The sequence below is a fragment of the Trichosurus vulpecula genome, chromosome 1, assembly GCF_011100635.1.
Source record: "Trichosurus vulpecula isolate mTriVul1 chromosome 1, mTriVul1.pri, whole genome shotgun sequence".
NCBI lineage: Eukaryota > Metazoa > Chordata > Mammalia > Diprotodontia > Phalangeridae > Trichosurus > Trichosurus vulpecula.
The window spans coordinates 324,064,911-324,080,959 of NC_050573.1; the positions used below are offsets into that span (position 1 = coordinate 324,064,911).

A 16,049-nucleotide genomic window follows, 5' to 3' on the forward strand; every position below is an offset into this window, starting at 1 on the left:
CTGAAATAAAATTGACTTTACTGATCACAGTAATTACTGCATTAATGTTGATTGTGCACTTTGGCCATATACTGATGGAGAAGTTGTTACATCTAACTTGTTCTGTGAAGAAAAAATAATTGTCTCTTTGGATGATAATGTTTTGATAGTGAATTCAGGAAGAACCAAAACTAGCATCATAGAAACTAAGACAAAGTCTGAGCTTTGCTAGTACTCTTGCTTTAAAACACCAATTATGGCAGGAATGTTTTAAAATGGCTCCATGGCATAGCACTTCTTCATGATAATCAGTTCTGTAGGTTTTTCATATTTGTGTTTTCAAAATGAATAAATCAAATGGTTTAAAGTTTACTGACATTTTCCAAGTATTGCAGAGGATTAAAAACACACAGACACAATTCTATCATCTTTGTTAACTAGAACAAAAAGCTTTCACTACTATACGCACATTATTCATATTCAGCTGCTTTATCATTGTTCTTTATGAAGGTCATTAAGAATTCAGCATCAGGCACAGATCAACTGATGGCAAAGACAATGGTTAAAAAAACTGCAGATGCTGCCTGCTATTTTATTTACAGGAATCACAATGGTTATTTTTACAAGAAAGCAGAAATATTGTTTTTGTTAAGATTTAAGACAATATAGATATAGAACCTTAATTTGTTCCAGTCAGTGAAAAAGATTTATTGAGCACCTTCTGTGAGCAAAGCACTGTAATGAATTTGGCTAGGGATAGATACAGGATAGGTAAAGCATGGCCTTTTGCCTTAAAAAATGTATAATCTACTGGATGAGATAATACAGGTACACAAATAACTACACGTACACCTGTTTATAATCTTCACGAATTTGGGGGAGAGGAGTGATCCTTTCTGCCTAATGTAATTAAGGAAAATTTTGTGGAGGATGAGATATTACATTCAAAATTTGAAGAGAAAACTGTGTTTTGATAGGTAGAGTTGGAAAGCAGGCATTCCAAGATAAAGAAATATCAGGAACCAAGGCGTAGAAGCTAGAAAGAGAAAACCTTTCAGAAAAAGATATCCAGAGAATAGAGCATCCCAGTTTGGTTGGAAGATAGAATCTGTGCATGAAATCAGTCATTATGGTAGAGAAAGCTCCATTTATGGAGAGATTTTTCAAGTTATTCAGTCTACTTGATTGAAAACTGACAAAATTAACTGCCAAAACTTTCCAAAATATAATAATTAGATATTAAAAGACAGATAAACAGGATTTTAAGTCACCTTATTAAGTCAGTTTATGCAAACATCTTCAATAACACATAACCTAAAAGGCATTCATAACAACTAATTATAACAAAAACACATTTATTCAAAAAGAAAAGGGCTTTCATACATTACCATTTTTAAGTGCAATATTTTGCATGAGTGTTTTCCCTTACCAACAGATAAATGAAAGATTTTATGTATTTACTTTATGTATTTTCCTTTAACAACAAAAATTTGGGCAAGGTGAAAGTGTCTCCAAGGTACTTTAAGGACTACAGATTACATCTGATCTTCTAGTTTATGGTTTTGTGTGTGTGTGTGTGTGTGTGTGTGTGTGTATGTGTGTGTGTGTGTGTGTAAGCATTAAGTACTACATGGGGATGTTTCTGAGCATTTGAAATACAATAACAACATCTGCAAGTCTCTAGACTGCTGCATAGTGATGCAAACACAGGAAATGTTTAGATACATTAAATGTATGGTGCCAATTAAATGGGACAGAAGATAATAGGAATTATCTTATTTACATAACCCCACATGGATAAGCTAGTTTTTGAGCAACACTATCGTGACATGGATATGAATTCACTTAATCAGCTTGCTAATTTTTAATCAGGGTACTTATTTTTACAGAAATTTAAATTTTTTTAAGTTTTTTTTACTACTTGCTTTTAAATGTTTTTCACTTTCTAGCCTGATAGTCACTGCATTAAATAGATTTTATCCATCTCCTTAGCCAAATAAATCCATAATGATTAACATTTTGAGCCCACTAAGCTGTTATTCATGTCAAGACACTAGGTATCATATTAGCAAATTCCAGGCTTTTAAGTGAACTGTCATACACTTGGAAACAGGACAAGAATATTGATCATTGTAGATCTATTCTCAAGATCTAGTTTGACCAAATAAGATTTTTAATAGCATGCATCAAGTGAACTTTTACTAGGGTGATGATTTAAATTTGTTAAATTACCAAAAGCATATTTCAAGATAGCAAATATGAAATGACCAAGGAACATAGTTTTTATTTATTGTTAAATATATGAAGTATATGATAATAAATCATACATGCATCTATCTGTCTATCTACATATCTGTATTACTTATATAGATTGTATGTATGTGGGGGGGGGAACTTCTTGGTAGTGTCTACATAACTATGTACTGTTGTTTACTTCTTCAAACATTTTTTTTTTCCCTTTGCCTGTTATGTTCAGGTTTTCCTTGGATCGTCATACTGATCTTGACAGGATTTTTAATATACATTCTGGAAATGGATCGATTTATACATCAAAGCCACTTGACCGTGAAATATCTCAGTGGCACAATCTGAGTGTTATAGCAGCTGAGATCAGTAAGACTATTTATGTGACTTTATTGGGAGTGGGTGTTGGTCATTATGTTAAAGGTTTCTTTCAGAAATGTACAGTATGTGTATTTTGATTAAATTAATTAAGCATAATTATATAGAAATTTATAAATATAACATTTTTATGTAACTACAACCCCATGGAAGATTCACTAGATATTTATATACCAGGTAAGCAGAGTAGTAAATTGGAATAAAATAAATGCTGGATTTGGAGTCAAAAGACCTAAATTCATATCCTGTCCTTGTCAGTTAATTACCGGTCATCTTGAACTACATTTTCATCATTTGAAAAATGAGGGTGTGGGCCTCTAAAGACCTTTCCATCTGTGATATAAAAGACAGTGTTTTAAAAGAATAAATCTGTATAACATAAGAAGATGAAGATTTTTTTCTCAATAATCTTTTTTCATATTCTTCTAATAAGAGCTGTCTAGGGTAAGAGTTAATCAGGGTTTACATTACACTAAATAAAAATCAGGCCCTAGGAAGGCAAGATTCAAAGAATACAACTGAATAAAAAATAAATTATCAAGGTGAAATTTTCAGGAAAGTAAAGGTCAAGTACCTGACTACCTGCAGAAAGTGAGCTTCTTCCCATATTTTTACTGTGCCTACTCTTCAGGTTAGTTTTAGATCAAATAAAATTGATTTGAACCTCTCTTGCTCCTCCCTCTCCCAAAATGGGGAGCAGCACCACTGACACTGGCATAGCCAACTGGCTTCTGAGCGTCAAGAATACAGATTTAAATGGGTAAACTTCTGCCTAAAAGTAAAAAGACATTTATTTTAAAATCAGATTTAAAAAATCATTCTAAGGAGAATGTTTTTGTTGCCATCTCCAACTGAGTAGTAGCAGCTGAGTAGGATGTTCCCAGTGGGAGCAATCTAGGTTAGGTCTTCCACTGTGACCACTGTTGAATCATGTCATTTTATACACCAAATTTGATGCTGTCTTCCTTTGCTCCAAAGGAGCTATTAACCGCATTTTCAGATTCAGAGAATTTGAGAAAACTAACTTTGAAAACTAGTAGAAATAATTAGGGCTTTGTTTAAAAAAAAAAACTATACTAATTTTTCTTTGTGTTCCTTCTCCTCTTCCTCCTCTTCCTCCTCCTCTGTCTGTCTGTCTCTCTCTGTCTCTCTCTCTCTCTCTCTCACACACACACACACACACACACACACACACACACACACACACAAATGAACTTAACTTTTTCTTTTCTGAAGTCAAATCAGTCTGTAAATTTGCTGTTTGAAATGCATTCCTGCCAAAGTGTGTGTAATTAGTGTCCTATTATGTCTTTTGAGGTATTGAACATTAACTGGAAATGGGGAGAGGTAGAAGTAGCACAAAGGGGTTGTTTTCGTTTGGCCTTAAGCTTTGTGGTTTATGATAAATGTGGCATTCTCTAAAACCCCTGAGTGTGTTAAGAAGATATAAAAATACATTGCTACTAAATGTGTCACCTGCCACAGGCCCAGAAGTTAAATTCTCAAGTTTTCTAGTAATACATTAAAACCTATGACAAGTACTTGTATCCAGTAAACTATCTGATGCACTATATCATGACAGAGTTCTATCTTCAGCTTCCTTTTTCAGAAATATCATAAAAAATGCCATTTGTTGAGGCCAGACTGAAAATTATGGCTACTTATGATGCCTGAATTAACCCTGGCAGCTGGAGCAAATTAACATTTGTTAGTAGAACCAAATAAGCAGCCCCCAATGCACTTCTGAGATGAATTTAACTATTATCATTGCAGTAAATTCTAAAGGTGGTAGCTATGCTTAAGGGAGTCTATTTGCTGGACTTATTATGATAAATTCCAACCTAAGAAGTGTAATACAAGGAAAATTAGGAACCCCTGAGAAACCCCTAGCTACTGACAAGCACCCCCAGAAAGAATGGACTCAGATATCTTTGGCATTTAGCAAACCCCCTGGGACTCCATGACTCCACCAAGGAATCTCGAGGCTTCTTGGCCCCTACCATCCTCTTATTGCTGCCCTTCCCCTTTCCTTCCCTTCTGACAGGTGGGCTAAGGTGAAATTCTTTTCTTCTTATCTAAACTAAGGGCGGGGAGGAGTAAGGAATTTAGACTGTGGTGTGAACCTCCTTACTCAAAAAAAAAACTTGAATAAGACATTGAATGGGCGCTTCTATAGATAAGCATTAATTCTAATAATTCTAATAAGGATTTTTTATCCTGATGTTAAAAGGCATGCTTGCTAAACTTTCCTGAAGACAATTATTTAGAAGGTTTTAAAATGATAGACATCTCCTTCTTTTTCCTTAAAGCAAATTAACCCTTAAATGCTGGAATTCATTAACTAAGTTGGTGCCAAATGTCCTCATTCTCAAATATTGCACAGAATTCCTAGACATTACAAAGTTCCTTAATCGAAAAGTGTTATAATGGGAGGACACTTAATTTCTATAAATTACATACTCAATTAATTAGCCTTATCACAATAATAAGGTTTACCAGGACTTAAAAAAGCTTTTTCCATAAGAATTCCTCTACACAGAAAACCACACAAGATTGATACGAATTCATGACTAGATGGTTTCAAAAGTTCTTGTTTCAGTTAATAACCTCAATTTCTTAATTAAGTACAATTCTTAATCTAACAACATCCAGATTATAAGAGAAATTATTCTCTAGCAGCACAGGTAATGCGATGTTAACCAATTTGTATATAATAACAAATTTAGAAATAAGTACACCACAAGCAATTATCATGTATTTAAAACTTGAAACAGATTGCAATTAATTACCAATCTAGTGATCATGACTGAGTTGGATAAGTAAATCAAATCTGATTCCTAACCACTAGTGGTAACATTTTAATTTCTAAGGCTCAATACTCCCTGCATTGTAAAAGATTACCACATTTTTCAATATTGCTGATACATCGGTTTGTCAAATTACACAATTTAGAAATGTACCAGTCCCTAAACATAATTGTGCATTTTAAAACTTGAAATAACCCTTTTATCAATTTAGGTGAACACATTTCTAAATCTCCATGCACAGAGAATCTTTCATATCATTATTTGAAACTATAACTTTAAATCACCAGATATATTCTCATAATAGAAAACTTTTTTTCACACAGAAAGTCTGTTCTCATGGTTAAATATCAGTATTATTATTTACTTGTTATAAGCACATATAACAATTCCAAATTTTATCACATCCCTTTAAAAACCCAATTCACATATATCAAAATCAGATTAAAATTGCTATAATATCATTTCTTACCACACAATGGTCTTCTCAAATTTCACAATCTAAGAGAATTTTTGGGAACACAATGCAAGTTTAGAAATACAGAAACAATAATTTTCAGATGACATCTATTGCATTTCCAGATTTCCACATATAGAAATTATTCAGCTTATTACTTTTGGTATTATATATTAATGTATTAATATATAAATACATGTATCACATATACTAATACATTAACATCCCAAATACACTTTATTTAGCTGTATATTCTTTAGCACCACTACCTCTGGCCCAGGTATAGGAACTTTTGCCTGGCCATGAATGAACTTATGAAAGAAAGAGAAACCTAATTTTGCATCCACTTTTTCCAAGCTTCATCTTATACAAAAATGCCTGAAAGGATTTTTTTTGGACTCGCAAGGAAGATAAGAGCAGGAAAAAAAAAATCCCTTTTAGTTTTCTAAAGGCTCCTCCCTAGGTGGGGCCTGGCTTCAACTAACCAATTTCCAAACTTTTAACAATTTAAAACCCAGAATTTGCCAAATTTTAACCTATTCCCCGTAGTTCCACGTTGGCCAAACGGGAGCCACAAAGAAGGAAGTCTGTTTCCCTAGTGGCAGCCTGATATCTCTGGCTGCCTCTGTTTCAGATTTTTTTAACAAAACATAGACATTTCACAATTGACACACGTAAACAGAGATGAACTCAAAACGCAACAGAATTCATGGTGTGGATCGAATTGAAGGCCAAACAGGTCCCCTCAGAGGAAAGATTTCCTCCTCAAAGATACGACCCCCAACCTCTCTCACACCTCAACACAAAACAGAAAACCAAATGGTATGAGTTGACTGAAGGTTAAACAGGTCCCCTCGGAGGAAAGGAAAGTGAACCAGATTTCCTCCTTAGGGATAGGACCCTCAATCTCCCCACACCCCAACACAAAACAGAAAACCAAATGGCATGAGTTGACTGAAGGTTAAGCAGGTCCCCTCGGAGGAAAGAAAAGTGAACCAGATTTCCTCCTTAGGGATAGGACCCCCAATCTTCCCACACCCCAATAGGAAGGGTGGCATCCCAGCCCCCCTAGCTCTGTACCACACCCTCATCAGGATTTAGCATGATAACAGAGACCCAAATGGCTAGCCCCAAACCAGAAACCAAACCAGAAAAACCTTACCTCTACAGGTCTACAAAACCAGAATTCTTCATAGGCCAAAAAGGGACAGGTCAGCAAAGAGCCCATTCTCCGAGACCATCACTCCACATCAGAGTCCTAGGAAAAGAAATCCCCAGGAGCCAGCCCTCTGAAGTGAGAGAAGGTGGATCGGGGGCAGAGACTCCCTGTTGAGGTCCGGAATTCTGTGTGTGTCTCCAGGGCGGTAACACGAAATACTGCCTCATCTCTCTGGGGCCTCCAAAATGTTGTACCAGAAGCCAGCGAGACACACCACAGAGTATAAGTTTTAAGTGGAGAATTTATTAGCCAGTGGCCATCGGGGTACGGCACCACAAATCAATGGCAAATGTGTTGGGGTGATGGCTTGGCTTATATAGGATATGGGGGTACAGAGTGGGGGGGGGGAACAGGAACAAAGGTCCTGGCTGATCAAAAGATTCAGTCAGGTTATCTTACTAGTGGGATAATCTCATTTACATTCCTTGGTGGAGTCACAGAGCCCCAGGGATATCTGCTAGAAAGGATCTGCCAGGTTATCCTTCAGTGGGATGGTCCTATCTATTGAGATTCCTTGGTGGAGTCATGGAGTCCCAGGGGGTTTGCTAAATGCCAAAGATATCTGAGTCCATTCTTTCTGGGGGTGCTTGTCAGTAGCTAGGGGTTTCTCAGGGGTTCCTAATTTTCCTTGTATTACAGAAGAAAGAAACAGTATATTACAAAAACTGCTAAACATCTGTATGTTTTATATAATTACCTTGAGTTTCCTCTAGGTTTAGCTCTGAAGACAGAGCCCTAGGATTCTTCTGGAGTATAAGGAAGTTTCCCATGTTTATACTGATCATTGAAACAAAGGCTTAAGACCTTAATGCCTCCCCACCCTTTTCTTCTGTTTTGGAAAACAACAATAAGAGTTAAAATGGTTTGAGTACACTCCTTCAAATTGTTTCCATGGAACACTTTCATTTGTCTTATACAAATGTGGCAAGGCCAATTACAAAGGCAACAGGGTGAAAGTGTTAAGCCAGAATTCTGATTTACCCAGATTACCTAAGCTCTAGGCCTGCCTCTGCCATTTACTGGCTGTAAGACTACCAGAGCCTCAGTTTCTTTATTGGCAAAATGAAGTTAATAAAAATACTCCTTTTCCAGAAATATCATTAAAAGTATCACTTGGTGAGGCCAGGTTGAAAATTACAATTATATATTATAACTGAATGAACTCTATTTGCTAAAGGAAATTAATAGCGTCTCTCAGAGCTTTTGTGAATAAACTATGAAGAGTGAAAGAAATGTGAAGTATTTTGGTTACCAAATGGAATATAGGTATGAAACAACCATAGAGAATGGGCAAGCTAGATGGGATTTTAGAGACCATCTAGTCCAGACCTTTTTATTTTGTATATGAAGAAACTGAGAAGCTAAATTCTGAATAAGTGAATTTCATCTTGGGATGCTTTGTGGTGTTACAATTGCTGTGAATTACCTATCAGTTTGAAAACTCCAATGTCAAAAGATTGAAGCAGCTTTAAGTCCCAGCTTCATATAAAGAAGGAATATGGGAAACAAGCATTTATTAACTGCTTACTATGTACCAACCAGACACTGTGATAAGCAATTTTCCAGGTATTTCGTTTGATCTTCATGTCACCCCTGTTGAAGCTGGTGCTATTATGATCTCAATTTTATATTTGAGGAAACTGAGGCAGATGGAAATTAAGTTCACAGCTTAAGTGTCTGAAGAAGGATTTGAACACAGATATTTATGACTTTCTGCCCATTATTCTATCCACTACTCCAGACATCCTCCTAGGAATGAAGGCTGAAGCAGGGGGAGGAGATTCCTCTGCTTTTTTTGTAATTCTTTGTGGTAGGAAGAGTAAACCTGCTACCAATGGAACTGTTATCCTTACATGAAGATTTTTGAAAGTGACTATCACTATGCATATGAAAGAAAGAAAAAGGAGGAGGAAGAGAAAAAGAAGAAGAAGGAAGAGGAGGAGGAGAATCTCTGGAAGAGATGCCAGAGAATATAGAAGGGATGTGTATGAAGGCACCTCCCCTAGATTGCAAGATGTTTGAGCACAGCTATGGCATAGGGAAAGAACAGTCTTATCTCCTCATTCTTCTACACATATTTCTCAGACCTTCCCATGTGCCTTTTGCACATAACTATACAGGGCAATAAATGGAGAAATACAGAAGTGTCTATTGTGTGCAGAGCATATCCTCTAGGTCCTGTATGAAAATTAAAAGTATAAGTCTCCCTTCTCAAGAATATTAAAGTCCTGGTAACTTTGGAGCAGAAGTGCGGATGAAGGCCACAAAGGAAAAGAAGATCCAAAATATTCTTGAATTAGAATAGTGGAGCCACACATGTGAAAGCCATGGCATAGACTGAATATATGAATAAGGGGACCTTTAAGATGGAGTAAGAAGAAAGTGATCAAAAGAGGTTGCATGGACCAGCTGAAATCTGAGCCAGGTCTTGAAAAAGGTGGTGAATATGAAGTGGTAGAAAGGAAATGTTAAAACAAAAAATCATAGTGTCACAGTTTTAGAGTTTCATAATACTGAATAGGGAAGGAATCTGGGATCCAGAGGTTGATTGCCTTGTCCAAGCCCACACAGCCACTAAATGGCAGATTGAGATGTTAGATTCAGATCTATTTTCCTTGATAAATCTAATTCAAACCACTTCCTCCCCTCCCCCACTCCAACCCTTGTAAACACCTAATCAGCTATTTAGCCCTGGGTAATAATGCAGGTCATACAAATGTAAAAGTATGAGTATTTTAACATTTTGGTGAAAAAAAAAATATATATATATATATATACACACACATATATATTTTTATATCTTTAAGAGACAGCAGGGCAGAATGGATAAAGAGCTGACCTTGAAGACTATAAGCACTGAGTTCAAGTCCTGCCCCTGACAAATACTGGTAGTGCTTCTGTGTGCAAGTACTTAACCACTTAGTGCGCTCAGCAAATCTCTAAGTGCGTAATTTTCAGAGAAGGTGCCTGTCATTGAAAAAGGGAGTTTCTCATCTAGGAGTTCTATATACCAGTGGCATCCCAGGTCCAGACCCTATCACTGCACTTCCTTGCAGAGGAGTGAGCAGGTAATTAGGTGGGCACAATATAATTCTAGCTATTAACAACTACAATAGCAATAATAGCATTTTAATTGCTACACCTAGTGTTTGAGGATAACATAGCAAGAGTATCATCTGCAGGAATAGGGAACCTGCAGCCTTGAGGCCACGTGTAGCCATCTAGGTCCTCATGTGTGGTCTTTTGACTGAATCCAAACTTTACAGAACAAATGATTTGACACATGTGTCCTCAAGGTTGCAGGTTCCCCACCCCTGATCTAGAGGGTCATAGATTCAGAACTGAATGAGTTTAGAAGGGAAGTTCTTGGCAGTGGAAGGCACACTGACTTTAAAGTCAGAAGAACTGGGTTCAAATGCTGCCTCTAACGGTTATTGCCTGTGTTAAGAAAGGCGAGTCACTAAACCTTTCTAGACCTCAGTTAAACTTCATCTTTAAAATGAGAGGATTAAACTAGGTAATCTCTAACATCACTTTTAGAACTATGATCCTAAGTCACCTAGTCTTGCCTTCTTATTTTACAGATGAGTTTCAGAGACCTGAAGTGATTTGCCCAAGGTCCTACATTTAGTAAATTACATAGCCTTCATTCAAACTCAGGTGTTCTCTCAAAATACAGGGTATCCCAGAAGCCTTAGGGTAGTTTTAAACTTTAATAGCTTAAAACTGCATTAAGACTTCTGGGACAGCCTGTATAGTATATTTCCTCTACTACATCTTGTTCCCTTACTATGATTAATTCTTAAAATAAGAAGATGCTTAGGTAACTTCATGTGGTTGAACTAATGCCTAAAATAAACACTATACAACTTCTATTTGGATTTTCACATTTACATGCTGTCTTTTAAGTAAGCTAATAAACACAATATGCCCACCATATAAAAGCTGAAATATTTTCAATAATTATTTAAATGTATTTTCCAGAAGAATAACATGAGCCCCAAAATAACTGAAATCATTGCTATTTAATTATTCTAACATGCTATTTTAATGTGTTACATTTTATTGTATTATAATAGAGCAGAACTAATGTTTATTTACTTAAGAACATTCTAATTTTCACTTGTAGAAAAATAAACCCAAAAACTTAATTCTGGCACAGAGGATGTTCCCCTGAATGATAGCTAGCACTGACAGTTCCTATTAGCTTCTACATATATCTGTTGATAGCAAATCAAGGTTTTTCTTTCCCTCTCCTAGACAACCCAAAAGAGACAACCCGTGTAGCAGTTTTTGTCAGAATTTTGGATGTCAATGACAATGCTCCACAGTTTGCTGTGTTCTATGACACTTTTGTATGTGAGAATGCAAGACCCGGACAAGTAAGTGTCTGAAATGTAACAATCATAATAATTTTTTAACTTTTTTATAAAAATAATACCTTATTAATGGGAACATTCAGAGGGATAAAAGAGAGAGTGTGGAAAGAGAGTAAGAGACAGACAGAGACAAGACAGAAAGTGAGAAAAAGATAGATTTGTAAGGATTGTGATAGGATCCTTAATTCGTTTTCAATGGTTCTTAAAGTCTTATGGAAGTTGTAGCTGTTTGCCACCACAAGGCAGTGAGTGGGTAGGTACAAGCAATTTCCAGACTCTTTGAAAAGCAAAAGAAAATCCTTCTGCTTTTTCAGATAAATATAGAAAACCACTAGATGAAGAGGGTAAGTGAAAGCAATGGAAGACACAGAGAGAATTAAAGGATAGGAACAGATCCAAAAGGATAGAAAGAGATTCATTCAATTCCAGGATATAGAATTGGAATTAAAATATGTCCATGTGGTAGTGAAAGAGGAACCAAACTTTAGATATATGCATTAAATTTCAGAATTACAGCAACATGAAATTATCTAATGACATATTTCTTTATAAAAATCTCCCTGAATCAGCTTTATGTATTTACTCCTAAAACCTTTGCTTCAGTAGACTCATTTTGTTGTTTGAAAAGGCTGAACGTGTGAATCTGAATGAAATGCTCTTAATTGGTTTCAGCACTATCTTCACAGAAGGAAGCAGAATGTTATAAATAATAATTGAGAATCAAAAAAAAATGTTTAAAGAAAGAGAACCCATCACAGCACCACATTATGTTTTGACATCATTTCATGGTCTTTATAAACATCAATGTCACTATTACATTTTTATGCAAATTACATTACCCAATCTCTCAAATTCTTCCTATTGAATAATCAAACAAATTCAACAGTGCTTATACAGGTTTTGAAATGGTAAAATTGTGTCAACTGGATTTTATTTTTCCTTTCAAATGCTATGGAAAACTGGAGTTCATCTTATTTATATGCCTTGTTTGGTTAATGTTGTATTGAAATCCAGAATACTATACTTAGGTCGTTTTAATGGCCTGTAAGCTTTCTTAATATTTCTGTTTTAACTCTTGAAGTTGTTCCCCCGCCATATGTTTATTCTTTGCCTATGGTTACCGTATTCCAGTTGACCATCCCCAAAGGCAGCAGCTTAAAATTTTAAACCTATATTTACGTTGTCTGTCTTTTACATATGAATAGACTAATAATCCTATATATACAGGAACAATAGATCTACAAAAGTAAATTCCCTATATATTTGTTTCGACAGTCTCAGTTTAATAATGATAGCTACCATTTTTGAAATTTAATTTATTTAATATATTTAATTTTCAGCATTGATTTTCACAAGAGTTTGAATTACAAACTTACTCCCCATTTCTACCATCCCCCCACGTATATTCTGGTTCCCCAGTCAGCCCTCTCTTCAGTCACCCCACTCCCCACCCATCCCCTTTTCCCTTCCTTTCTTGGAGGGAAAGATAAATTTCTACGCCCCATTGCCTGTGTATCTTATTTTCTAGTTGCATGCAAAAACTTTTTTTTTTGTTTTTGAACATGTGTTTTTAAAACTTTGAGCTCCAAATTCTCTCCCCTCTTCCCTTCCCACCCTCCCTCCCTAAGAAGTCAAGCAATTCAACATAGGCCACATGCGTATCATTGTGTAAAATCCTTCCACAATACTCATGTTGTGAAAGACTAACTATATTTTGCCCCTTCCTAACCTATCCCCCTTTATTGAATTTTTTCCCTTGACCCTGTCCCTTTTCGAAAGTGTTTGTTTTTGATTACTTCCTCCCTCATCTGCCCTCCCTTCTATCATCCCCCCTTTTTTATCTTCTTCTTCCTTCTTTCCTGTGGGATAAGATACCCAATTGAGTGTATATGGTATTAACCTCCTCAAGTAAAATCTGATGAGAGCAAGATTCACTCATTCCCCCTCACCTGCCTTCTCTTCCCTTCCTACAGAACTGCTTTTTCTTGCCACTTTTATGCGAGATAATTTACCCCATTTTATCTCTCCCTTTCTCCCTCTCTCAATATATTCCTCTCTCATTCCTTAATTTGATTTTATTTTTTTTTAGATATCATCCCTTCATATTCAACTCACCCTGTGCCCTCTCTCTCTCTCTCTCTCTCTCTCTCTCTCTCTCTCTATATATATATATATATATATATATATATATATATATATATGTATATATATATATATGTATGTATATATGTATACATACACACATACATATACACATAAACACATACACCTCTCTATATATATATATACATACACACACAGACACACACACACACAGACACACACATATATCCATATTCCCTTCAGCTAGCCTAATACTGAGGTCTCATGAATCATACACATCATCTTTCCATGTAAGAATGTAAACAAAACAGTTCAACTTTAGTAAGTCCCTTGCGATTTCTTTTTCTTGATTACTTTTTCATGCTTCTCTTGATTCTTGTGTTTGAAAGTCAAATTTTCTATTCAGCTCTGGTCTATTCACTGAGAAAGCTTGAAAGTCCTCTATTTTATTGAAAGTCAATATTTTGCCTTGGAGCATGATACTCAGTTTTGCTGGGTAGGTGATTCTTGGTTTTAATCCTAGCTCCACTGATCTCCGGAATATTGTATTCCAAGCCCTTCGATCTCTTAATGTAGAAGCTGCTAGATCTTGGGTTATTCTAATTATGTTTCCATAATACTCAAATTGTTTCTTTCTCACTGCTTGCAATATTTTCTCCTTGATCTGGGAGCTCTGGAATTTGGCGACAATATTCCTAGGAAATTTCTTTTTGGGATCTATTTGAGGAGGCGATCAGTGGGTTCTTTCAATTCTTCTTTTGCCCTGTGGCTCTATAATATCAGGGCAGTTCCCCTTGATAATTTGTTGGAAGATGATATCTAGGCTTTTTTTTTTGATCATGGCTTTCAGGTAGTCCAATAATTTTTAAATTATCTCTGCTGGATCTATTTTCCAGGTCAATGGTTTTTCCAATAATGAGATATTTCAAATTGTCTTCCATTTTTTCATTCCTTTGGTTCTGTTTTATAATATCTTGATTCTTCATCAAGTCACTAGCTTCCACTTGCTCCAATCTAATTTTTAAGGTAGTATTTTCTTCAGTGGTCTTTTGGACCTCCTTTTCCATTTGGCTAATTCTGCCTTTCAAGGCATTCTTCTCCTCATTGGCTTTTTGGAGCTCTTTTGCCATTTGAGTTAGTCTATTTTTAAGGTGTTGTTTTCTTCAGTATTTTTTTGGGGTCTCCTTTAGCAAGTCATTGACTTGTTTTTCATGGTTTTCTCACATCATTCCCATTTCTCTTCCCAATTTTTCCTCTACTTCTCTAACTTGCTTTTCCAAATCCTTTTTTGAGCTCTTCCATGGCCTGAGACCAGTTCATGTTTTTCTTGGAGGCTTTTGTTGTAGGCTCTTTGACTTTGTTGACTTCTTCTGTCTGTATGTTTTGGTCTTCTTTGTCACCAAAGAAAGATTCCAAAGTCTGAGACTGAATCTGGGTGTGTTTTCGCTGCCTGGCCATGTTCCCAGCCATCTTACTTGACCCTTGGGTTTTTCGTCGGGGTATGACTGCTTGTAGAGTAAAGAATACTATGTTTCAAGCTGGCGGGGATGTGCTGTTGTTTTCAGATCTATTACAGCCAGTTCTACCACACCAGCACTCCTTCTTCCCCAGGAACCCCTGACCCGGACTGAACTCAGATCTTAAGCCAGCTCTGCACTCCTGCTCTGATGTGCCACTTAATTCCTCCCACCAGGTGGGCCTGGGGCCAGAAGAAACTGCAACTGTAGTTTTGTAGCTGCCCCACCTCTGCTGCCCCCAGGGCGGTGGCTGAACCCCGAGCTCTATTACCCTGTTCCCAGCAGCTTTTCCCATTAACCTTCTCTGTTGTCTTTGGTGTTTGTGGGTTGAGAAGTCTGGTAACTGCCACAGCTCACTGATTCAGGGTGCTAGAACTGGCTCCTCCCTGCTCCTGGTCTGGTTGGTCCTGCCGCTGCCCATATTGGGTTCTGCTCCATTCTGCTCCACTCTCAGCCTCATGTGCAATAGACCTTACCCAGAGACCATCCAGGCTGTCCTGGGCTAGAGCCCTGCTTCCCTCCGCTATTTCTTGGGTTCTGCAGTTCTTCTCTGTTGTCTTTGGTGTTTGTGGGTTGAGAAGTCTGGCAACTGCCACAGCTCACTGATTTACGGTGCTAGGGCCTTCTCCACCTGGCTCCTTGTCTGGTTGTTCCATGTGGCCAATGTTGGGCTCTGCTCTGCTCTGCTCCCAGCTCCATGTGCAATAGACCTCACCCAGTGACCATCCAGGCTGTCCTGGGCTGGAGCCCTGCTTCCCTATGCTATTTTGTGGGTTCTGCAGTTCTAGAATTGATTCAGAGCCATTTTTTATAGGTTTTTGGAGGGACTTAGCAGGGAGCTCACGCTAGTCCCTGCTTTCCAGCTGCCATCTTGGCTCCGCACCCCAATAGCTACCGTTTGTAAAGCTCTTTTAAGGTTTGGAAAACACATTACAAATATCTCACTTTATCATCATAACTGCCCTGTGA

At 36.9% G+C, this 16,049-nt stretch overlaps 1 protein-coding gene across 1 annotated transcript in view; it reads left to right on the plus strand.

The window, feature by feature from the left end:
• CDH10 (cadherin 10) overlaps window positions 1-16,049 on the plus strand; it is an 88,951-nt gene that overhangs the window by 50,815 nt on the left and 22,087 nt on the right. Inside the window, exons 7-8 of the mRNA XM_036744937.1 lie at window positions 2,456-2,592; window positions 11,342-11,463. Coding sequence (XP_036600832.1) covers window positions 2,456-2,592; window positions 11,342-11,463 — 259 coding nt within the window. The remainder of the gene's footprint in view (window positions 1-2,455; window positions 2,593-11,341; window positions 11,464-16,049) is intronic.